The 24,972-nt window shown below is 48.5% G+C and overlaps 2 protein-coding genes across 3 annotated transcripts; one reads left to right on the top strand and one right to left on the bottom strand.

Annotated features, from left to right (window-relative positions):
* The first annotated feature begins 6,045 nt into the window (after window positions 1–6,045).
* Window positions 6,046–15,102, top strand: SCNN1A (sodium channel epithelial 1 subunit alpha). The gene is made up of 13 exons (XM_066341172.1): window positions 6,046–6,191; window positions 6,438–6,811; window positions 7,221–7,476; window positions 8,347–8,531; window positions 9,321–9,421; window positions 10,099–10,262; window positions 10,566–10,664; window positions 10,835–10,952; window positions 11,187–11,265; window positions 11,580–11,637; window positions 11,765–11,820; window positions 12,332–12,407; window positions 12,631–15,102. Exons 1-13 carry the CDS (start codon window positions 6,174–6,176, stop codon window positions 12,955–12,957), a joined length of 1,911 nt encoding a protein of 636 aa, XP_066197269.1. The 5' UTR covers window positions 6,046–6,173; the 3' UTR covers window positions 12,958–15,102.
* A 5,206-nt stretch (window positions 15,103–20,308) lies between these two features.
* VAMP1 (vesicle associated membrane protein 1) lies at window positions 20,309–23,606 on the bottom strand. Of its 2 annotated transcripts, none has more exons than XM_066341175.1 (5): window positions 23,566–23,606; window positions 22,791–22,950; window positions 21,814–21,972; window positions 21,519–21,570; window positions 20,309–21,123 (listed from the first exon to the last, which is right to left on the bottom strand). In XM_066341175.1, coding segments are annotated over exons 1-5 (390 nt in total). In that variant the 5' UTR covers window positions 23,568–23,606; the 3' UTR covers window positions 20,309–21,106. The 2 variants fall into 2 exon arrangements, with proteins under 2 accessions (XP_066197272.1, XP_066197271.1); XM_066341174.1 differs by having other exon boundaries at window positions 20,309–20,534.
* Between the last annotated feature and the right edge of the window lie 1,366 nt (window positions 23,607–24,972).

The raw sequence follows: 24,972 nt of genomic DNA, 5'->3' as shown, positions 1-24,972 counted from the left end.
GCAAGACATAAAACCTCTCAAGCAGAAGAATTAATTGAATGCACTGGAACAAATAAAAGGGAGGCTGGAAAGTGGGGGTGATGCCTTCTGCTCCTCCTTTTGAGAAGGGTGTGGTGGGAGGCGTCCCCTTGGGCCATTTGGCTACGAAATCGGGCCTTGCCCATATGAGAGTTGGGATTTATAGATTAACTTTTATTCTTAAGGGCTTAATTCCATTTGGATTCCCTTTTCAAGGTTATGTGTTTCGGCTTGTATTCCAGAGGAGGAGAGATCACCATCAGCAGAGCTGAGAAGCAGAAGCAACATGAAACCACTGGGGTGGGAGTGCCTGGGGGGGCCGTATCTGAAGAATCACACGAGGCAGTGTCAAAAATCAAGCTAAACATAAGCAAGGCTGTCCTGTCAGCAGCTATGGTAAAGCTGCAGGCAGGCAGCAGGGAGCACCAGTATCCACTGAGCTGTGCCGAGGTGGGTGCTGCCTTGGGCCGGCAGGGGACCAGCCCCAGCCCTGCCATCTCTGCTGGCTGCCGAGCAGCAGCCGCCGGATGAAAAACTGGTCTGAGGTGGCTGCTTCTGCCTCCGATTTCCAAAGAACAGGCAGGAGAGATCAGGAAAGGGGTGGGGACACAGAGCCAGGGAGTCAGGTGGCTGTGAGAATGATTATATTGTTAGGGCTGGAATGAGGAAATTGAAGATTTCACCTGGGGAGAGCAGTGGAGGGTGGGGGGACGTCAAAGAGGCTCCGTCTTGATTTCCCACTCATTAATTGCCCCTCAGGACAAAGCAGATGCAGAACCAGTCCTATAGGTTTGCTGGCTGCTGTTCCAGCCTGGACTGTCCACCCAGCTTCCAGATGTGCGTTAGCTTAGCTCTGCCAATGGGTGGGAATTTTCATCCGGCCATTTCCACACTTGGTCCGACAGCAGCAGGAACGAGATCATTGTCTGTGGATCTGGCTGTGTGATCCTCCATGAGGGAATCTGCAGCAGAGGTAGAGCTTGGTGACCCTCATTCTCTGGTGCAGGACAGCGGGTCACAAATAATGGAGATAGCAGCTGGCTCAGACACAAAGTAGTGTGGCTAAAGGGTCTGGGTCACTGGGCCTCTTCAGCACCTTGCCTGACACAGCACTGCCAGGAAGCAACATCTCTTATCCTGAAATATCGATGACAGGTGGCAGCCAGCTCCACTTTTCAGAAGCTAATTCAGGTTTGTTAGATGAGTCTTCTGGGGTCCACTCGCCTTGACCTCATTCTCCTAGGAAGAGAGACTAGGTTCTCTCCACGCAGACTCCAGCGGGACTTTCTCAGTCCTACAATATTTTATTTTCATGATTCTACCCAGTAGTCTCTCATTTTTCATGTGAATAACACACACAGCTTCAATTTTCCCCCAGGGCTCCCTTTTGCTTCACCAGAGTGGCTCTCTGCAGCCACTCGGCTCCTACAAGGTACAAATGAATACATGCATTGAAAATCAGCCTCCTGGGGACACAAAGGAGTGGAAGTGTGTACAGGGACATGCTCTTGCTGCTGTGGTTATTTGGGATAGACACCACTGCTGCCTGTCAAGTTACATCAGTAGCAAGGGAGAAGGCATCCAACAACCCAGTAGGTTTGCAATTCCAGATTGGTTTGCAAATTCCTGATGGTTTTTTAATAATGACCCTCTTTGGAGACCACCACCTCTGCCTCAAGGGAGTCCCTGCACCCTGGGGAAACACATCCCTGCTGAAGACAGCAGCCATTCAATGTGTAGCCTCACATTCACCCATCTCTGTCACCAACTGTGCTGCGGCTTCTTCAGCCAAACAAACTTACAGCAACACTCATGATGCTATTCCTTGACTGTTCAGGTCACTGGTTTTAATGTAGAAAAATATAAGCAGCTGCAGGTAATCCAGGAATAATCCTAAAATAATCACTGGCTTTTGATTTGTAGCAGAAGGAAAATACAATTGCATTTGCAGATATACAAAAGAATTAAATGGATTGAAGTCTTAGAAGTTGTTCAAAAACATGTATCATTTGTTACACTTGGAATCCATACTAGACAGGGAGATTTTATTTTTTTTTTTCCTTTTTTTTTCCCATGACAGTAGGGACAGCAGCAGTGTGTAGAAAAGAAGGTTGTTCTATTTTAAAATGTTGTGTGCACTACAGATCATTATCAAATTCCTACCTGGGCAGATAATCGACGTGGCTGGTAAGGGAACATTTCAAATTTGATGCCATAAAGAGTGATTCATGTTTACTCAAAGGTTGTTCAGTAGCAATAAAAAGCAATTGTGCATTCAGAGCTTGTGAAGATGTAATATACAGAAGCACTGCCCAGAACAACAGGGCACTTCCCATTTCACAAGAGAAGGAACTAGCGACAAAGATCTTCTCAGCATAAAGCTCCTTGGATTTAAAATGTTGTTAGAGGTGGAGTAAAAATTACGAACCAAAATTTCCAAAGAGAATTTGTAGTGCCTGATGGAAGATCTCTTTCACTCTCTTGCAAGACTTGGGATTTCGGAAGACAAATTATCCCATAATTGCTGAGCCTGAATGGCAGTGAGGGTAATAACCATCAGTGTCAAAACCAGTTCCATCAGGCGTGACTCACCTTGATAGGTCAATACCTCTGCATGGAAATATCCAGAAAGCTGTGGATGGGCAAAATGCTCACAAGATTCTTGTGTGAGGAAAGCTTGAGAGAAGAGTGAACATAATCACCTAAATGATCAACAGGAGTTGCTTTTGTAAACTGCATCAGTAACTCCTTACCACTGTCTTCTGTTACAGTGCAGTAACAGAAGGAGGCCCAAGGAAAACGGTACCATTTATGGCTGACAATCTGGGTCAGAAAATGGTCAATTCAGTAATCTATTTCATGTACACACTAGGAAAAAAAAATAACAAAATCTGGGGAGATGTAAGCAACAATTTTAAAAACCCTAACCCTGAAGACTCAGCAAATTCTGGTCTTCTTCTGATGGAGATTGAGACTGGCAGCAGAGCTGGCAACAGGAGACTTCTTGTTTGCATTTTCTCCAAAGTATTTGAAGAATCAAGTGAAATTGTGTTTGTGGCAATGTTAAAGATAATTTTTGGTTCCTTTGTGCATTGACAGTTGATCTGCAGCCTACCTGTGTGACCATGGGGACATAAGCACTTTTACAGAGCCACGGCCAAAGGTGATATTCGCATGACTGAAGCAATTGGAAGTCACCTCAGGGCTGATCCATGCTCCAAGGTGTGCCACAGCAGCAGATAACGCACACCAGCCCAAGCAGCACACTGGGGGGAGAAAGAGGGAAAGGAGAATTGCTCAGAGCACAGCTGTCACAGCCACTGGAAAAGGTTAAAGGACCAATAAATGGCTTTTTAATTCTTAAAAAAAAAAAAAAAAAAAAAAAACCACCAAATGACACATGGATAAAGTCTTCTGAAAAATAAATTTAGATGTGGATGTGTATAGAGCGATACACAGATCCATGTGTATTACCATTATCTGCTATTCTTGTCCAAACTTGGTCAAAGGCCAAAAGTTCTCCCAAACAACATGGTGATGAAAATTGTCAGCTATGACAAAATGTGAGAAAATTGCTTCAGACTGTCATTTGGATACAGCAAATCAGTCCAGATGTTTGAGGCTTTAATTATTCCTCAAGTCAAAAAATGTAAGTTACCTTTGACTCATACCAACAAAGAGGACCATGTTTGTGAAGTTGTCCTGGGGTGACAGAAGTAATTTGCAAAGATTAGTTGAAGACAATTTGAAGTCCTTTTACATGCTGTGGAAATTAGAGAATGCCCACTGCTTACCAAATTTGGCTGTAGCTGCTTAGTGGGTGCTGTTGACTTAAATGAATATAAAAGGGGCATTTTCAGGGGCAAAATAACTTCTGTCACTCCAGTAAGAGTCACAATTCCAGTAAGAGAGAAGTGGTACTGGACGATTAGTCCATTAGTGTAACAGTAATTTCAGCAAATTGTGACAATGTAAGTCACACAAGTTTCTCTCTGTGAAGAGACTGGATTAGAGCTCCATAGGTTCCATTGGCAATTGTAAGCCCCAATGCTGTATAATTCCCAGTCTCCAGGTCTATCAGAGTGCATGAAACTTGCAAGTAGCACAAGCCAGAAGAGCTCACACTCCTCCACTAAGTGACATTTCCTACTGGCACTGCCCAAGGTGGGGTACGGAGCTGCACGGACTGTCAGCCAAACCCAGGATACTTCTAATCATGGAATGGCTTGGGTTGGAAAGGATCTTAAAGGTCATCCAGTTCCAACCCCCCTTGCCATGGACAGGGACACCTTGCTCTAGATCAGGTTGCTCAAGGCCTCGTCCAACCTGGCTTTGAACACTTCCAGGGATGTGGCATCTACAGTTTCCCTGGGAAACTGCAGCACTGTTCCAGAACCTCATCAATCTCACCGTGAAAAATTTCTCCCTAATATCTAATTTAAACCTACCCTCCTTCAATTTGAAGCCATTTCACCTTGTCCTATCACTACATGTCCTGATGAACAGTCACTTCCCAGGTCTTCTGTAGCCCTGTTAGATACTGGAAGGCGGCAATAAGGTTTCCCTGTGGGCCTCATTTCTCCAAGCCAAACAACCCCAACTTTCTTCTCACAGCCTGTCTTCACAGGAGAGATGCTCCAGTCCTCTGATCATCTTTGTGGCCTCCTCTGGACTCTATCCAAAAGGACCATGTCCCTCCTGAGTTGGGGGCCCCAGAAGTGGACACAGTAATACTCTGAGGAAGCTGTGTTTTAATAAGCATTTGATACAATATTAGTCCATGCCACCCACTTCTTGCAACTCTCATCTTTAATGAAACTTCAAGAATGGTTTACTGGAGATATCGTTAAGTTTAGAACTGCAGGGGAAATGATGTTTTTGCTTTGCATTGCTCTTTGTCAGGGGATGGAGCTAGCGGAATGCTCCAAGCTGTGGCCGTAGGTTTGTAACAAGCACCTGTCACAAGGCTGCTCTGGCACGCTGACACTTAACTGCTGGCCTCAAAAGTGTACTGCTTGCCATTTTCAAGCATGGGATTTTGCAATATGAAGAGGTGAAAGTGTCTGAGTATTTTGAGTCACTAACCAAACCACAGCTAACTCAATAAGGATCAAAATTCATTAACCAAAGACTCTGAACAAGGACTTATCTGAAGGAGGTAACCAGAAAGAGAAGAAATAAGTGAAAGCTTCAGAGAGAGCTGGTTTGAAAGAAAATAATTTGGAGTAAAGATTGGTAAAGGAATTTCACTGTTATAATGACGGGAGAGTGTTTGGGACTTTCGGTCACATTTTGCTAAGGGTGTTCATTTCCGTGGTCCAAGGAAACACTGGAAGGCTTTGGGTTAATGCCGGGAGGCCTTGATTTCCCAGGCACAGATCAGCAAAACAAGTTCCCACTCGTGGTTGGGACAGGCAGTTACGAACACAAAAGATCGCTTTAGCTGAGGCACCACCAAAGGCGATGCGGTGTATCACTGACTCGCCCCCAGCCTTCTCTGTCCCACCTCTCGCAGATCTCGCCCGAAACTCGCGGCTTTGCCCTTGGAAAGCAGTTCGGCGATGAAAGCCGGGCCCTCACCGCCGGTCGGCGGCAGCGCAGGGTCCCGGGGGGACGGACCGTGGGGTCCCGGCCGGCCGGCGCTGCCTCGGGGACCGGCGCTGCCAACTTTCTTTCTGCATCGCCTGGGCTGGCTGGGACGCCGCGTCCCCGCCGGAGGGGATGGGAGGAGGAGGTTCCGGCTGCTCGGCGGCCGTACCTGGCCGGGGCCGGGCTCCCCTCGGGGGGCCGGGGGGCCCCGCCGCCCCGGGAGCGCCTTGACCCCGCCGGCACCGCCAAGGTCACCGCCCCGACGTGTCCCCGGTCCCCCGGCCGCCGCTGCCCCGCCGCCGACACTCGAGAGTTTAAAGAGGCTTTTCTTCCCCGGGAGCGGCGCCTGTGGGAAGGGGAAGGGGCAGGAGGGGGCAGGCAGGAGGGACAGGCGGGAGGGGCGGGGAGAGGCTGGCAGGGCAGGAGCCGGGCGGGGTGCTGGCTCCAACTGGAAAGGAACCGGTCCCAGCCCTGCCGGGGAGGCTGCGGGAGAGCCGGCAGCGCTGGGCAGAGCACACCGGCCCCGGCCCCGGTCCCGGTCCCGGCCCGAGCCGCCGCCGCCCGCCATGGGCACCGCGCTCCCCGTCAGTGCCGCGGCCCCGGCGGGGAGGGACGGGGAGGCTCCTCGGGAAGGGAGGATCGTGTGACATGTGGGACGGGAGGACTCGCAGGGGGACCTGCAGCCTGGGTGGGGGTCAGGGAGGAGAGGGTGAAAGCAGCGGGGCTCGGGGAAGATGGTGATGCAGAGCGGGTTTGGGCAGCGGGCGTGGATGGCTTCCCGGAGCCACGGTCTCGCTGCGTGACCCACTAATGCTGAGTTTGTGCTGCAGAGTGGGTCTGTGAAGGCAGGGAAGATGCCAGAAGGGGAGAAAATGAGACAGTGTAAGCATGAAGAGGAGCAGCAGCAAAAAGAAGAGAAACGGGAGGGTCTCATCGAATTCTACAGCTCCTACCAGGAGCTATTCCAGTTCTTCTGCAGCAACACAACCATCCACGGCGCTATCCGTCTGGTGTGCTCCAAAAAGAATAAGATGAAGACAGCCTTCTGGTCCGTTCTCTTCTTTCTCACCTTCGGCTTAATGTACTGGCAGTTCGGGATCCTCTACAGGGAGTACTTCAGCTATCCTGTCAACCTGAACCTCAACTTGAACTCCGACCGGCTGACTTTCCCGGCTGTGACGCTGTGCACCCTCAACCCGTACAGGTAAGAAAGAGACTTGCAGAGATGTTGACTGCCTTGACTTTGATGGGTGCAGGATAAAGGCAAATATTCTGGTTCTCCTCGTGGCCCTCGACTGCCCACTGTTGTAGTGGTGCCGGTGGAAAGGACAATTTTCAGAGGCCTTTGCTGCTGCAGGGCACTCACAGTAAGGCATGTGAGCTTAGGCAGCTCTCCTTGATGGTGCACTTAGCTGGCTGCAATGTAAACTGCCGGAGGGCTAGAGCAGATTTACTTCTCTCCTGCAAGATAGCCTCCAGCAAGGGGTTAGATTTGCAGCTGGTGGCAGGAATACCCGGAATCACCCCAGCAAGGGATTTGCTTCACGCCTTATTCCTAGCTGTTTGTGTGCATCCAGCCCTAAAACTGCTGGTCTTCTCTCCCTGCTGTGCAGATACAGCGCCATCCGAAAGCAGCTGGATAAGCTGGACCAAATCACCCAGCAGACACTGCTAGACCTCTATGACTACAACATGTCTCTGCCGCAACGGGACTGGTCCTCATCGTCCACACAAAGGCGTAGTTCAAGGAGCCTGCTCCATCATGTCCAGCGCCATCCTCTGCGGAGGCAGAAGCGGGATAACTTAGTGGACTTGCCAGAGAACAGTCCCTCAGTGGACAAGAATGACTGGAAAATTGGCTTTGTTCTGGTGAGATCCCTAGATACCCCGTGCCCTACCCACTCCAGTCTCTGCCTGGCTACTTTTGTCTTGTTAGTCGTCCCTTCCCCTTCCCTTGGCCGTGCCTTTCCTTACGTAGAAGTCTGATTAATCTCCACTGGCTTTTGCTAATGACAGATAAAGGTAGGGGTGAATCCTTTGCTCCATACTGTCCTGCTCCCCAAATTCTGTCCATGTTTATGCAGGCCCCAGGGGACATGTCCATGTCAGCTACATCTCTTCCCAAGAGCAGGAAAACCTTGTCCTTCCTGAGGGTACATCAGCCTTGCAGTTGCTTTTGAGAGCAGTTTATCAGCATCAGCTGCTGCATTGCCCAATAATAGCACAGGAGAAAGTATTTGATGGTCCTGGGCCACCTGAAATGGGATCATGGTCACAACTGCTCCTAGGTAGCAGCTTCCTCGCCCTAGGGTATCTGTGTTTGCATTTAAAAAGACACTGAAGGACTGAAGCTAATCGCTCAGCAGTTAACTGGAGTTCTCACAGGATCACAAAAACTTTTCTGGACACACCCTGAAGGAAGGGCTCTCCACGCAAGAATTTAAAGCTCCTGGTTTTATACCAGGTAGAATTTATGTGCAGATTACCCTGTACACCTTGCCACCTCCCGGGTTTTACTCAGCCTCGCTTATTCACCTGGCGTTGCCCTTCCACCGGGGACCTGCCCTGGGTTTTTTCCGTATCCTGCTGATCACTTCTTGGTCACACACTGGAGTCCTGTGGAACTCTTCACATCCTCGGTCATCTTCCTGTGCTGAGGGAGCACAGCTTATCCACGGGCAGAGCCTTGTCTCCTGGACAAAAACACTTCTCTGACACGGCTTTTCTCCTTCTTAACAGTGCAATGAGAACAACGACTGTTTCCACCAGGCGTACTCCTCGGGAGTGGATGCCGTACGGGAATGGTACAGCTTTCACTACATCAATATCCTGGCCCAGGTGCCTGATGCAAAAGACCTGGACGAGTCTGACTTTGAGAATTTCATCTATGCGTGCCGCTTCAATGAGGCAACGTGTGACAAGGCGTAAGTAGTAGGGGAAACACCTCTGAAAGCACTTATTGTGTGCCAGACGTTCGAGGGGAATCAAGGAACCCACTTTGGAGAACCTCTTTTCTGAGGTCAGATCGTTCCTTGTTCAGTTCACATTTGAAAGAACAAATGATCTTCCTTGAGTCTTTCCCGTGGGTTTTGCGTATCAGGGCCACAAGTTCTGTGACCTGGAACTATGAAACTCGAAGGATGATTTTGCCTTTTTCTGGGTTTCACACAAATTAAATAATTATACAGGTACAAACATCAGAGTGGGCACAGATGTACAGCGTAGAAGTATTTTTATTCTACCCTCCACAGTGGTAAAGTGATACATATCAGCCCACAAAAAGGAAGAAGAGAGTTGATACAAAAAATCAGTAAAAACATATCCCACTTTTCTCCTGCCATTATTGGTCAAAAAGGCCCAAGGAGATAGTGGAATGAAAACAATCTGCAAGGGAGGAAAAGAGGTAGGAAAAGCTAAGAGTTTCATCAGTATTAGGAAGATAATACAGTAATTGCTAGCACTGCTAGAATCCATTTGGGCTCTGAAAAGCAGCATGAAAAACCTCATGTAGAAACCTGTCCAGCTCCATGACATCTTTACAGCACATTTTAATTGCTTTTCCCTGTTCATGTGAGTTTACATAACAAATACTGCCCATCTGCTGTAAGCCCCTCTCCGTGTGGATGGAAAACAGAGTTGTTGCTTTCAGAAAGCCCTTCCCCTTGGTTTCACAGCCCTTCTCACTCGTCTGAATGTTTCTGTTCCCCTCTCAGGAACTATACCCACTTCCACCACCCCTTGTATGGGAACTGCTATACCTTTAATGACAACAGCAGCAGTGTGTGGACATCCTCGCTGCCTGGGATCAATAATGGTGGGTGAGAGCCACTCTTTGGTAAGAACAGCTTAGCTCTGTTTTCCCTAGAAGCTACGGGCATCCTGCTGTGCTTAGTACTGGTGGGGGGAAGATTGCAGCCCTGCTGTGTCTCTGCCCAAGCTGTTTACACCCATGTGGGGACAGATATCTCATGGACATGGCTGTCCTTCACCACTGCCCACTGAACTCTCTCTCCCTCATCAGTGCCTGATCCTCATGCTCTTTGCTTCCTCTGGCCCTTGTGCTGGCCCTTCCTGAAGTCCTCTGCTGAGCCATAGTGCTTGTGCTCCTGGTGTTCACCTTCCCCATTTTCCTCCTTCAAGAAACTGACCTGTTTGTGTTCCTAAACCCCCTGAAACCTCTCCAGACCAAATCGTCAGGCTTTTCTTCCATCTGGTTCCAAGTTTCTCCATGAAATCTCTCTCAATACCAAATTCTGTTTTTTCTAAGCCACAGTGATGAAATCCAGTTTTCTCTGGCCTCTTCTAGACCCTCCAGCTTTTTCTCTGGCCTCCCTCCAGCCATCCTCTATTGCTGCCATGCTCTGGTGCAGCCCTTGTCATTGTCTGTCTTCTCCTTTATCTCTTCCAGCCTCCCTTCCAACCATCCTGCTCTCCCTTCTCTGCTGCACCACAGCTGGCCATGACCTCCCTCGCTCTCTGATATTCCCTCAGGTCTCTCTCTGGTGGTGCGCACCGAGCAGAACGATTTTATCCCTCTGCTGTCCACGGTGACAGGAGCCCGGGTCATGGTCCACGACCAGAATGAGCCAGCCTTCATGGATGATGGGGGTTTCAATGTTCGTCCTGGCATCGAGACCTCCATCAGCATGAGAAAGGTGAGCAAGCAGAAGGCCTGGGAACTGTGGATGGGAGGTTTAACTTGGGGGACCTACAGTGTGTAAGGGAGGGGACCAATCACATGGAGTGAAGGGCGAGGAAGAAGAACAGCTTGCTGGAGTAGATGAGAAGCATTTGCCTACAGTTTATTTACAGTGAACAATGAAATGGAGGCAAGCAGGGGGAGCTGGAATCCGAAGAAAGCAGAGAGAGCAGACACTAAAGGATGAGCAGTGTGTGGCACGGGAGTGGGAGCAGGACAGCAAAGTGGAGTTGTGTGCAGTGAGAGTTTGCTGTTGCAGGAGATGACCGTGCGCCTTGGGGGCAGTTACAGCGATTGCACTGAGGATGGCAGTGACGTGCCAGTGCAAAACCTGTACTCATCCCGCTACACCGAGCAGGTAACTCACCCTCTCCCCTCCTGGGCAACCTTCTTTCTCCACTTTCCTGACATGCTTCAGCCCCCTAACGGCCATGCCTTTCCTTGGGCTCTGTTAACAGTGTGGTGTGATACAGGCAGCAGTGGGTTTGGTTCCCTTGATCAGCCTTTTCCACCTTATGTGCCTCCCAGGTCTGCATTCGCTCCTGCTTTCAGCTCAACATGGTAGAACGCTGTGGCTGTGCATATTACTTCTACCCCTTGCCCGATGGAGCAGAGTACTGTGACTACACGAAGCACAAAGCCTGGGGTAGGTGGACAGCAGAGCTCATGCCCACCTGAACCTGTTTGGTCAGCCCATGTCCCAGCACGTTTCATTGTCTTCAATGAGCTTCCTGGTGTGAGACATCCAAAAGACAGTCTTACCTTGGATGATCAGCCCCTTGCAGAAGGAAACCTCTTCTGGGTTCCCCTCGCTGTCACACACCACCTTTTGTCTAAAGATACTGTGAGCTTACCTGGATTTACTGTCTTTGCTGTTCAGGTTACTGCTATTACAAACTCCTGGCTGAATTCAAAGCTGACGTGCTGGGCTGTTTCCGCAAGTGTCGGAAACCTTGCAAGTAAGTTGATCGTCATTCGGGCAGGAAGATTGGAAAGTATTCCTGGAAGTGTTGGGAAGCATTCACTGACTGGGCAAAAACTCGAGTCAGTAGCTGAGACCCAACCTTGAAATGATATTGCTCCCATCAGGAAGCCAAAATGGCTAGGAGCGTCAGGGTTGGCTTAGCGGTGAGCTCCCAAGGACTGTGCACTCCACATGCTGGGAAGCGGGTGGAACTTCAGCATGGAAGGGAATCTCCAAGTGTGCCTGGGGATGGCAAGACCTGACCCTGTGGCTCCTACAGCTTCAACACAGCCTCCTCTTGCCTTGCAGAATGACAGAATACCAGCTCTCAGCTGGATACTCCCGCTGGCCTTCTGCTGTCTCAGAGGTAAGCAGAGGGTGTCCTGGCTTCCCAGCACTGCTCCCACCTCCCATTTAGTCCTTCCTCAATTGGTGCTAAACCTGCAGGAGGTGACTGTGATCACGTAACACAATTTATTGCACTTTCATTTCAGGACTGGGTTTTCTACATGCTTTCACAACAGAACAAATACAATATCACATCCAAGAGGTGAGAGCCTCTAAACAGAGACTGTGTCCAAACCGGAAACCATCCCACTGAAATGTGTGTGTTGGAAATGTCAGAGTTAAGATTAAATCGCTGATGGGAAGAGATCAGGCATGGGACCTGTGGACAAGGGCAGTGGATTTGAGTCAGAGTAGATATATACCGAGACTTCAGCGAGGACTGGGGACCCAAGTGAAAAATATTGAAGGAGGTCAGGTGCTGATATGAAAACAGTAAGCCCCAGCACATTAACTGCTCATGAAAGAGTGGGAAGGAGAGGTGTGCAGGAGCTTTTGCCACAAACATTAGGTTTTACAGTACAGTGTCAGAAGTGCACTTTAAGTACCAAGGATTGTATTTAGTGCAGAATGAGAAGCTGCAGAGATGGCAGAAAGCCTTTGGGTGGTATGTGTGGGAGAAGGATGGGGGGCAGAAGGGGACAGACAATTAGGCTTGGCGAGGAAACACAGGAATTGAGGAGTTTGGGTTACTGAGCATCATCTTTCATTCACAGGAACGGAGTTGCCAAAGTGAATATCTTTTTTGAGGAGTGGAACTACAAGACCAATGGGGAGTCTCCAGCCTTCACGGTACACACTTTACTACCATGTCTTCTCTGGCCACCCATTCCCCCCACGACGACGTCCCTCCACTGTGGCCAGCTTTTGTTCCAGCAGCATTGCTGGATATTGAGTCACTTTCCTTTGGGCAGGGTGAGGGAAACCCCCCCTAGCACCACAGGGAAGAAGGAAGAGGCAGGCAGACAGTCCCAGATGAGGGGTGTCATCACTGCTCTTTCTCCATCTCCTGCAGGTCGTGACTCTGCTGTCCCAGCTTGGGAACCAGTGGAGTCTCTGGTTTGGATCCTCTGTCCTGTCTGTGATGGAGCTTGCCGAGCTGGTTCTGGATTTCATTGCCATCACCTTTATCCTGGCCTTCCGCTGGGTCCGCTCTCGGCAGAAGCTGTCTCCACCGGGACCCCCTCCGAACAGTCAGGATAACGCTGCTTTCCAGGATGAGGCACCAGCTCCCAGTGCTCCACATCGCTTCACTGTTGAGGCTGTAGTGACCACGCTGCCATCCTACAACAGCCTGGAACCACGTGGGCCGAGCAGGGATGCTGAGGTGGGACACGAGTGAGGCAGCAGCTTCTTCCACCATTCAGATGGGTGGCAGCTGGAGCAAAGGCTGCACACTTTGTCTGCGGGGCCTGTGTTTCCTTCTTTCTGGGGTGCTGCACATGGACCATAGCAAAAGACTGCTCCATGGTTGGCCTGGGCTCACTGCTTTCACTTCTGTAGGCAAATTCTTCAGTCTCATAAAATACTATTGCTGTGGGATCACCAGGGATGAGAGTTGATCTACTGTATGTATGGGGGAGATGTCCTCTCGATTTCCTTATGCTCTGTGCATGTGCACACCTACATGTGCATGCATGCTTTCTTTTCCCTCCAACAAGGATGCTGCCACAGTTCTGGTCTGTCATTAATTAAAGAGGTTTGGCAGGTGTGACTGGCCTCCTCTGTGGTACGACAAGGAACAGGAATGGAGTCTCAGCTCAGCTATAAATCTCTCAACAGCCTGAGCTTTGTTAAGCTTTCCCTAAATTGGTTGCTCTTTCCTCATTCTTCATGTCCAGCTCTGATCCCAAGACTGGGTCACCTACCCTCTCCTCCCCCCCGAGGAGAGGCTACTTAAAACAAGAACCACTGGCACAATCTCAATCTCAATTACGCACAATGCTCTGGAGAGGTGCTCAAGGCTTGCTGCCACTCCCAGGTGTGGGACAAAACATCCCATGCAAAGTAAAGGCTCCCTTTTCAAGCTTCCTTTATGGCATTGGTAGATCCCCCCTTCCTCGGGATACACCATACCTGTGTACGTCCAGCTGTTTGATTGTTTGCCAACAGCTCTGGGACAAACGGATCTCTACGTTTGCTTGACCTTCCCTGCTTTCTCTCTGAGGGAAACAAAGAGAGTTTGGCAGGATTATGCACACCGTCCAAAAATCCCAAACAGTACCTCTGCTGCCATGGGATCCTGCAGAAGAGGATCAGAGCAGCACAGGTCATGCAGTGCCTGTTCTGCTCCTCCCAGCCCTTGTCTGGTCCACCCACAGAAACCCTGCAGAGCGTCTTCTTCCTGAGGGAAGCACGGGAAAGTACTGCAGGCTTTAATCAACAGTGCTTCCAAGGAAAGCCTCAGCCTGTTTGATTGGACCACATAGGCAAAAATGGTCTTCTTCTCAGGAACTAACTTGGGGACCTTTGTATAAGAGAACACGTTTCTTGTAGTGAGCTTGCCATAGTCTTTTCTTACAAACACTCAGACTTCTGCTGCAATGCTGTTTGCACTGCTCTTTATGGGGTATCAAGAGAGCAAGGGTGATGTCCTTAAAAAACAGGATTATCCATTTCAGAGGACAAACAGAGATACCAGAATTTAAGCAGTTTAGGCAAAGACCTGTGGAACCCTGTAACCAATCTCACTGCAAACAGCCACTTTTGAATTTAAAAACTAGTTAATCATAACAAAAGAAAAACTGAAACAATTCTAAAAATTAAGGTAGATGCACTGCCCTTGGGAAGTTGGAGGAGTTTACTGCAGTATCTAAACTGTTGTCTAATTTTTCCCTTTGAGATGCTAAACACATGCTGGTTGTATTGCTCTTGCCTTGATTACCTAAATGTACTTTTCAATTCCCAGCAGAGAGTGATTCTTTTTCTTCTACATATAAACACACACAAATGCTATGTTCTTTATTGCACAAATAGTCCTGGTTTTACAAATTTTATCCCAGTGCTCAGCTGACAACTCTTGTTTGAAAATAAAGATAATGTCTCTCTGCTAGGAACAGAAGCAAGTAATTCAGGGGGTGTCCTTCAGCAAGGGTGGCAGCCCAGCAGGGGGGAGAGGCTTGCAATAAGCATTTAGAGATGTGGACACATGTATTACTCCTTAGAGGCCCCACTAGTAAAAAAAAAAAAAAAAAAAAATCAGAGCTTCTGCAAACATGAAAAAAAATGCATTTTGTGTGTCTGGTTTTAAATGAAGTAAAAAAGAGTAACTAATGGAACCTCAAAACTGCCTCTGTGAAGGTACTGTCATGTTCTCTAAAAAACACTGCCCAAGAGGCAGAGCTAAAAGCTAGGTTTAGTTACTGAAAGCAACTTTGACCACAATTAAAATACAAAAGGCAGGCAGATAGAGGAGCTAGGATGCTGCACCCAGTCCTTGATCACGAATTCAGTTGATGCCTTGGGTGTTTTCTAGTGCATGAATGAGCACTAGAACCTGACACTGGACACAAAGCTGTTTGGTTCACAAAGCCACCTTCAAATCAAGAAAGGAGAAAGAGCAGGTGCAATACCTAAAAAACAGTCCTCTGTATACCATAAACATACGGTGATTCATATGGTAAGCATGATCTTTCCTCAATAACCAAAGAGTAAGGCACGATTGTTCACATCATAGAACCATAAATAACCTTGTAATAACCAAGAAATTGATGAGACCTGCTGCATCACGCATAGTTAAGTGGGTGATTAAAGCAAGATTAATCACAGGCATAACTACTTGCCACAGTAAGTTCTCTTCATCATAAAGAAATAGAGCTGCAGAAGGGGTGATGTATTCTCTGGGGGAAGCTTAAACCATACTCTATCTCTTCCATAACAGTGTTAAAATGTGGGGAAAAAAAAAAAAGCAAACCAGACTTTGACTGATGAACTCAAAGTAATGGCATCATTTAGGATAGCTGCAAATGCAGTTAAAAGCCTTTACAAGTGTGAGGAAGCAGGCATACAAATTGGTAAACAGATTAGCCCTACCTGTCCCGTGAATCAGTGCAAAAACTGCCGTCTTGGGAGAAATCAGGCGCTTGTTCCAGAAATAATCCCTGCATTTCTTGTAGGCTGGCAAGACCACAAATGAGCTCAACAGATGTATAGTGAGCTTGGTCTGGCTGAAAACAAGAGGGAAGGCCAGCAGTGGTGAGTGGTGGAGTAAGAGCCCCAAAAATGGGAGTGTTTCACTGAGAACATGAAAAATCGGAGAAAAGGGAAAAAAGCATGCATGTATGGGGATCTGCAGGTCAGCAAAAGGTATATTAAAAGGTCTGAGCTGGGGTGAATTTGTACAAGAGGAGAAAGTTGAAGGGATGTGAATGCTCAGTAGTCATAGGTGTGTTAAGAGGCATAGCAGAGTTATTTTGAGGACATGAAAAATGTGGGGTTTTTGGACTGGGAACAGATGTCAAAACTATTGTTTTTCCATAAGAATTAAGGTAATAGAGGAAAGGCATGGAAGTACAACATAAATGTCTAGGGAAGCTAGGAAAAAAAAAAAAAAAAAGAGAACCATCACTTTGGAAAAAAACCCAATACATTTAGAAGAACTAAACCCTGCTTGCTGGAGGGCTTAAGAGAAACTGGACAGATAGGTCAAGGTTTGTCTGCACAGACTGAGGTCAAACCCAGAAGGAATTTGAAGAAAGGGTTACCACGCTCTTGGGACAGGCTCAATAAAATCTACAGGCTCACAGGCTACATGAAGAAATGAAAAGGGCAGTAGTGCTGCTGGTGAAAGGACACGGGAAGCACAGTGATCCGGAACACACCAGGGGACCAGTCACAGTTCTTCGTATTTAACAATATGCAATATTTAAAGGGGGTTTCTAAGCACAAGAAGGGAAAATGTCTTCAGTTTCCAAGTGCATGCTTGAAAGCAATAAACTAAAAAGAGCTTATAATCTTCATTAAATTTCTAATAAATTTATGGCAAATTTAGTTTTAAAAAAATAGTACAAAGGCTCTTGGAAAAGAAGGCTCTGAGGAAAGAATATAAAAAGAAAGTGTCACTTTGTCCTCTTCAGAAATCATTTAGCGGGTCTGTGCACTGAAGGAAAGGACGTTATGGGGCTGAGCCTGGGGACCAAGTAAGGGTGTTCTGAATAAGTGTTGCACTCTATCTCAGGCCAAAAATAGGTCAAAGATTATCAGGAGTATGGAGGGTCAGGTATCCAACAGACATGGCTGAATTGCCTATTTGTAAAACCTGTATCTTTATCTGTTACATCTCTCAGAGCAATTATTTGTTTAGAGGTCAGAACAAAGATGAAACCTCTCCCTTATTATCTCTCTTCACCAAGTTAAGGCTTCCAACCCCAGTGGATACATCAGAGCAGAGACCTCTGTCACTTCCCAAGGAAGCCAGGCTCATTAAAGTACTGTTGATGCTTCATTCCAGCTCTGGAGAAAAATCTGTCTTCCCCACCATCATTTGGTTACTCTCCAGCTGAGACAACAAACCCCACCACTGATGAGAGCCTGCACCCAGAAAAGGCCTCAGGAAAGGCCAGAGCAATGCCTCAGGCATCTAGAAACAAGAAGGTTTAGGGTATATCCATTTAGGAGCAGTACAACTGAGGTTTTTCTTCCACATATGAAGACATCAGGACGAAGCAGTTGACATGGGAGCTGCATGGTGCACAGGATGGGTTGGAAGGGACCTTAAAGATCATCTTAGCTCCAACTCCCTGCCACAGACAGGGACATCTTCCACTAGACCAGGTTGCTCAAAGCCCCATCCAACCCAGCTTTGCACACCTCCAGAGATGGGGCATCCACAGTTTCTCTGGGCAATCTGTTCCAGTTCAAGGGCATGTTCAGTATGTTCAGTGTTTAAAGGCAGAGCTGGAATTTTTAATTAGACATATAAAGAACTGTTCTCCCAAAGCTTTCGCCTTGCTTTTGGAGCACATTTAAAACCTTGTTTTGTCTGGGATAACAGAGTGCAGGAGCAGCAGGAATGCTGATGCAGTAAAGGATGGCACCTCAGAAGAGCTTCCAGTAGAGTGATATTTTCAATGCCGACCAGAAGATTTATGACTAGACATGCAAGTCTTTGCAAACATCCACAACATGACTCATGAACTGGATTCAACCCTGGGGCAACTTCCAGCAGTATGCTTCAGCCCCAGCTCCATGCTCCAAAGCAGTTGCCAGTTTTGGAAAATGAGCATTCAATCCCCAGCTTTGGCTAGGGACTTAGACACTGCATCATCAACAAACTAAAAATGCATCTGTCCTAAGAAAACATCTTCCCTATCCCCCTACATGAATGAGGCTGAGAACTGACAGGAGCGCAACACAAAACTTGGCAGGAATTGTAGCACGACTCGTTTGTTCAGGTTCTGCAGGCCTGTGGAATTTTAGACTGTACATGCTGCTTTAATCCACCAGCCAGTCCAGACACCCTCCTTTCCCAGGAAGACTTCCATCTTTGAAGAATTAGTCTAGCTGCCTTGCTCCAAATTCATCACTGAGAGTTGTTCTGGTGTGTTCATTGTTCTGGTGTGATTTTAATGATGTTTAAGACTGGACAATGACTCATCATAAGGGAACCAGAAGCCACAGGGAAGACTGTTTTACAATCTAGCTTTTGTAGCAGCAAGGACAGATAAGGGCACAAATAACTAATTTTAAAAGAAGTCTGCACTGGACAAAGCTCTGTCATTTCCTTTTAATGAGTTTCAAATGTACAGTGAAGCAAAACAAAGGGACACTTACTTTTATTCCAGTGATGCTCCAAGATATGTTGTGAACAGCATCCTGCTCTTGGAGGTCTTCATTTGGTTCCTGAACTTATATTCCAACACCAATGGAAAATTGTTTTCTGGGCTTAAGGATCTGAGGTTATTGAAATCTAAAGACAGCACAGCCTGAGAGCCAGAGCTGCCACTAACACACTAATGCACAGGAGTCAGTCCCCTGAACAGGACAGTGGCTGGACATTTGGTGGCTGAAAGTAGACTTGGCTCGGGCTCTTCCTCCAGAGCTGCTGGTTCTCGTATTTTGTTAGACTTACCAGAGACAGTCCAGCACAACTGGAACTACCATCATTTTACAATGGAAAACCAGCCACTGCGTTGAGGGACAGAACTTCAGGAATGTGTATGCTATGGAAGTCACAAAAAAAAAAAAGAAATCCAAAAGTTTTGTATCCCAACCCCTTCCCGTTCACTGACAGACCAGACAGACTCAGTAAGGTGGTGAATTGTGTTTCTTAGAGACCATTAAAAGTACATGAGCTGATTTCCAGAACATGCCAGAGGAGATTACAGTTGTGTTTATAGAGGAAGTAAATAAACTGCACGTGCATGAGTGGCTGTGATGCCGTGGGCAGCAGAGTCCCTTGCTTTTACTAAGAGGGCCTTGGTGATTTGTTTTGCCCATGCACAGAGACACAGAGGAGGGGAAAGGGAACAGAGGGGGAGGCAACATACAACATCTAAGAGAAAGAAATGAAAGAGACAGCCTAGGGGGACCTCAGCTCCCAGAGAGACAGAAGGAATGGGGCACCAAAGGCTTGTTTAGAAGAGTTAGAGAGAATTGCTGGTCTGGGGGCCTCAAGCTTGTAAGTCTACCCCCTAAAATGAGAGCAGTAAGTAGCACAAGCAGGCCCTGGCTCCTCTTCAGTAGATGCACTTCTGACCGTCCATCCCATCTCAGTTCCACAGGGAATTAGGGAAGTGCTCAGGGGACGAGGGCTGCTTCACTCCAGATCTTCATCTCTGCCCTCCCCTGAGGTGGAGAGGAATGGGAATTGCAGGGAGATGAATTCAAATGAAAATGCTGGGGTATGGAAGTGAGCATGCAAAACCTAGCCCCTTGCCAGGTGCCCTGGGAGGTGGAAAGGGCCTTCCCCAGCACATCCAACGAAACAAAAAGCATCTGCTCCTCCCATCTTTTGTACTTTGCTCCTATCCGGGAGGACATCCAGTGTACTCCCAGCCTCCTCTTAAACCTAAAGAGATCCCAGTGTATTCTAGAACAGAGGCGGAGCTTTCTAAATTAGAGTACCCTCTTTCCAGTTTAGATTACAGGCTACAGCTCAGCTTGTTAAAAAAGTTAAAAGACAAGATACATATTCCTTGGAAGACTCTACAGAAACAGGGCAGCTCATTTAACCCATGTCTGACAACACATTCAAACAACTCACAGCTCTTGTTACTTTTGATGGAGAAGAACAAGGGAATCGCTCACAAAAAGCCAAGGCCACAAATTCACTTCCATCACAGAACACTCCAGACCTAAACTCAAGAGAACCCATAGCAAGTAGGAGGATTCAGTTTGATCAGCAAGATCTCTAGAGACATAAGTTGCCAAACTGAGACATCTGATGTCACTTTGCAATATCCGTGCACCATTTCCCTTTGAATCCCCAGCTAGCCATTTCAAGTGTTTTCTAACTCCTGCTGAAAGTTAGGGCTTTGAGGCAGCAGAAACAGAGCAAGCGGATATTCTAAATCAGAAAGCTATGCAGCTCATTCGGTCTCATCTGGAATACCTCCAGCCCCCTTCACCTCTATCTGCTCTGGCAGTGAGCTTCCTTGACGTACAACCCAGTCACACAAAAGCAAAACACCAATTCCTGTTCTGCCACTGCTCCAAAGTCTTCCTTCTGGAAAGCTACAAGATAGTAGGAAGCTACAGGGTCCTGGCTTGTGTGTGCATAGATGAAAGGCATATTTGACACTCCCCACCAGACTAATTGTTCATTTGTTGCTTGTGGAGACTTTACTCCCACACATGCCTTTTAGATAGCAGCAATGCTCCTTTCACTTAACTCTGTTTAGCCTGATGCACTTGACTGAGGTAATCATGTAGGCCCTCCTTTATAAAAACTGAAATGGCCATGTTCAGGCAGCAAGTCATCTGGAAATAAGGACAGGCAGAATAAATCATTTCTTCAAGTGCTCACCTCTCCATGGCTAGAGAAATCTACATTACTACGTGTAGCTTAGATGGCTCACAGCCACTGGCCAACACAAACTAGCTTTTATTTCAGAAGCTCAATGAAAAGCTCAAGTCATGCTGCCACTCTTTTTAGGCAGAACACTAAAGACTCTCACATGCTGAAGTCCTTCATCCCAAAAGGCACTGTGTTAAGGCATTCTTATTTTGCTAGAGTTCACACAGGCACTATTTGACAAGCTTACACCCAAAAATAAACGCAAAAAGTTCCCTGCAGAAGAGCTAGAGCAAATAGCTACCTACTCTTCCTCAGCTTCCCTTTCCTCTAAACTTAGAGGACACTCCTTAAAGCTGCAGCAGCTACTGAAAAGTCTACCTATGTTTAGTAAGCAGCTCAGAGTTCTATACAGAAGATAAATTAAAACCAATAAAGAAATCAATGAAGAAGCCAGGTGAAAGGGAAGGAAAGGAAAAATTCAGAGGCAAGAAGAGACAGGCAAGGTAATAGGGGACAGGAGGGGAAGGATCTACATTTAAGTAAAAAAGTAGACTGGAGACAAAGCAATAAAAAAAGAAAAAAAGGAAAGAATAAAAGGGCAAGTTACACCAAAGGTCCCTCAGAGGATTTCGAACCACCCACCAGGGAAGGAACTTGCCAACCCATCCACTCCAGGGTAAATGCCCCTCATACAGGTTTATCTGACCTGGCAGGCAGAATTTCCCATTTCTACAATGATGGCATCCCCCATTCCTCATATTACTAGGTAAAACATACCATTTCCACACTAAGTGAGGGAGTTCCAGCACTTCTATCTCCCTTTCCCAAAGACTGGAGTTGACATTATGCAACTAAGACCATCAAGATCTCAAAACAAAAAGGAAAAGTTTAAAGTACTCTAGAGCTAGTGTTTCCTCACCTTTGAGCCTGAGGTTCTTGGTACTTACGTGCAATCACCACCACCACAAGGGCACCAATCACTCCCATAATGATCATCATCTGAAGAAAAAGATTGTCCAAGAGCAATACTCAGAACAGATTGACAAGTTCCCATCCTTCCTGACAGCCAGGGAAGCAGGGCCCTGAAGGCAGGACAGCCAAGACCTCAAAGCCTTCCCACAGCAAAAGAATCTTAAGCATTTGAAATGGTCAGTAAGCCCCAGCTACACTTGCAAAGTCCTGCAGGAGAAGAGCAGCCCAGTTCCCTCCTGAGGAAGGAGATCACAGCACTATGAAACTCACCTTGCAGTTCTTCCACCAGTACTTCCTTTTGAGTTTTGCTGCGCTACTTTCGAATACCGAGGCTCCAGCCTGAAGTGCATCTGCCCGGTCATCCAGCTCTGACAGCTTCTCGTCTCGCTGCAGCACCTTGTCTACATTCACACACATTATATCAACCACCTGCAGAAGGAAGAATAGTAGGAGAAGTTACACTGGTAAAAACACTTGAAAATGTAAGAGCAGCAACTTAGCCAATATTTGATGCTGCATCACTAACAAACAAAAAACACAAACAAGGAGGAGGGAAGATCGGGGTAAAAGAAGTAATTTCAAGTATTTCAAGTCACTGCCTACTTTGAAATGAAAAAAAAAAAAAATCCGACTCACTCTTAAAACATCAGTTCAAGTACACTTCAACCAGGTTCTCAGCCTCACATTCTCATCTGCTTATAAGAGCTCTCCATTCCAGCAGCAAGCCAAAGCCACCCTCCTTATGAGAGGAGTCATGTGCTCACTCCCCGAGAGCTGCAAAAATTACCTTATGAGCTTCATGTTGCTGCCCCGGTGAGGCACAAAGGCGCTACTGCGCGTCAGCAGCCAAGCCACTGACATTGATCCCGGGAAGCCAGGCAAGGGTTCCCCCACATCACTGCACACAGTGTTCCCTTGAAGCAGCCCGCAGGGATTAAGAGCTGTCCTGGATGCTGTACAGCTTTATTTCCATAAGAGACGCACGATAACGAGGTACCAAAAAAAAAAAATCTAGCAAGCCTGGCCCTTGGAAGTCATATCTAGAATTAAGTGGCTTTTAAACATAAAGCAATCTCTCCTCCAGCCTCTTTAATAGCTCTGCCACCCTATTTTTGAGTACTGAGAATTAATTAATCTTTGGCACGATGAAAGGAGCCACCTCCTCATCGACAGACACCGGTGAAGAACATCGCTGCCGGAGAGCAGCGGGAGAAGGGTCCAGGCATCCATCAGGCAGAGCTACTGACCTCCTGCACCTGGGCCTGCGTCTGCTGCAGGCGGCGATTGCTGGTCAGATTGGGGGGAGCCCCGGGGGGACCCCCACCGGGGGCTGCCCCTTCGGGAGCTCCTCCTTCAGGAGCTCCTCCTTCGGGAGCCCCGGGAGCAGGCTGCTGAGCTGGCTCAGACCTAAGGGAACACACACATTAAGGGAAGAGAAAACGCAAGCTTGAGAGAGAATCCACGCGAATCCCCAGTGTTCCCAGGTTGCACCGTCGCTGGATCCCGCCGGATGGGGAACAGGCGGGCTCCTGGGAGAGGCTAAAGCAGGGGGGTAGTGAAAATAGAACCGGCCCCTCTTCAAAGGAGCTTGCGGGTGCGGTCGCCCCAAGCACTACGGCTTCCCGGGGGGAACAGCGACTGGGCGCACGGACGTGACCAGAAGAGGGGATCGAAGCTGGGGAAAGAGGGACAGGGTGGCAGCGCGGGGCACTCCGGGGAGACCAGGCAGGCACCGAGCTGGGCGCAGTGGTGGCAGCCAGCCAGGTTGGCTCCAGCCGGGACCCCGCACATCACCACTGGGACACGGCCCACACACCCACTCCCCACGCAGTCGGCGGGGGAGCAGGACCGCCCGGGGGCGGTGCGGGCAGCCCTGCCTGCGGCTGCTGCAATGCGCCACCCGACCCCACCACCGCCGGCCAAGACGCGGGCTCTGCACTGACCCCCTCCCTCACGCTCCAGCCACCACCCCTGCGCCGCTCCCGCTGCATCTCGCCCGCGGCCGGTCGGGCAGACACTCACATGGCCGGGCCGGACAGAACCGAGGGGCACCCAACACAGAGCTTCGCACCGACAGTCCCCCAACCCCGGGACCCCGCACTTATAACAGGCAGGGCCCCGCCCACAGAGCCACCAGCCTATCAAAAGTTGTTTCGCCGGGTGCGGCAGCTCGGCACCGCCCCCTGGTTTCCTCCTCAGCCAATCAACGCTCCGCACCCTGCGGAAACGACCAAAATGTTAGCCCCGCCCCTATACCGCCATCGGTGAAGCCCCGCCCCGCCGTGCGGCTGCCCAATGGGAGCAGCGCACTGCGCCCCGCCCCCGCCCTGGCCCCGCCCCCTGCGGAGGTCCCGGGGTGCCCGGGCCGGGAGTGCCCGACGCTCCCTCCGCCCCACCGGGCCCGGCCTCGCACCGGACCCACGGCCCTGCCGCTGGACCCGCCGGCCCCAACATCCCCGAGCGGGTCCGCTGCGCTCCGTGTACGTCATGCAGGGCCTGATCGTCGTTACCTGCCCCGTGCAGTTTTCCTCTTGGAGCCCAGCCCGGCTGGTGCCGTTGTGGTGCGGAGCGCTCCCGAAATCCCACCTCCGCAGTGTGTCTGTTGGCTCTGGTTAAGCCGCTGTCCTTGCAATTAAGAGATGGTGCTGCTGGCCGACTTCCACCATACAGCACGTCATGAAAGCGAAGCTGAACAAGCCCCAATAGAGCTTCTGCAGCCTGCTGGGAGAAAGGAGGCTCCCACAGCAGCCCCAAGAACAGCAATGTGTTTGGGGTTTTTCCATCTAAATCTCTGGTAAAGCCTCCTGGATCAGAAGGGGAGATTCTCCAATTCAGGACAAAAAAGGGAGCAGGAGATCACTGGAACAAGACGACTCTTCATAGAGAATTTTGTGTGGTGAGTAGAGAGTGACAAGCGTGGGCTCACATCTACACTACGTTATCCTTCCATAAGGTGATGCAGGACAGTCATGTAAGTTTTTAGTGTCAGATCTCACAGATTTTTAGGTACACAAAACAGATATGTTACAGATTACAACATGGTAACTAGAAGAATCATGGTTACAAGGTGAAGAACAATGCAGCATTGTGACTAGAGACGTGATTTTCAGATAGGAGCAGACGAGCACTGACCTCAGAACTCCAGGTTTTTACATTCTGCCTTCAGATGGAAGGGACAAGTTGAGAAAGAAGCTTCTGTAGCCTGCCAGCCTTTCCACTGCAGTCTGAGGAGCATTCCAATAACCACTGCAAATACGCTTGAGCTTACAGAACTAGTGGCTACAGAGCCCTTGCCAGGTTGGTGCTTAGGGACTAAGAGAAAGGGTACAAGATACTTTCTCTGATACTTTTCCAGTTTCTGACATATTTTTAGTCAAGGATTTGCTATACCTGCTCAGTCTCCACTTGTGCAAGCTTCCTGAATCCGTA

Source organism: Sylvia atricapilla, chromosome 2 (assembly GCF_009819655.1).
Source record: "Sylvia atricapilla isolate bSylAtr1 chromosome 2, bSylAtr1.pri, whole genome shotgun sequence".
Classification (NCBI taxonomy): Eukaryota; Metazoa; Chordata; class Aves; order Passeriformes; family Sylviidae; genus Sylvia; species Sylvia atricapilla.
The sequence above is the reverse complement of the archived record's forward strand: the minus strand, read 5'-3'. Positions and strand labels throughout refer to the sequence as shown.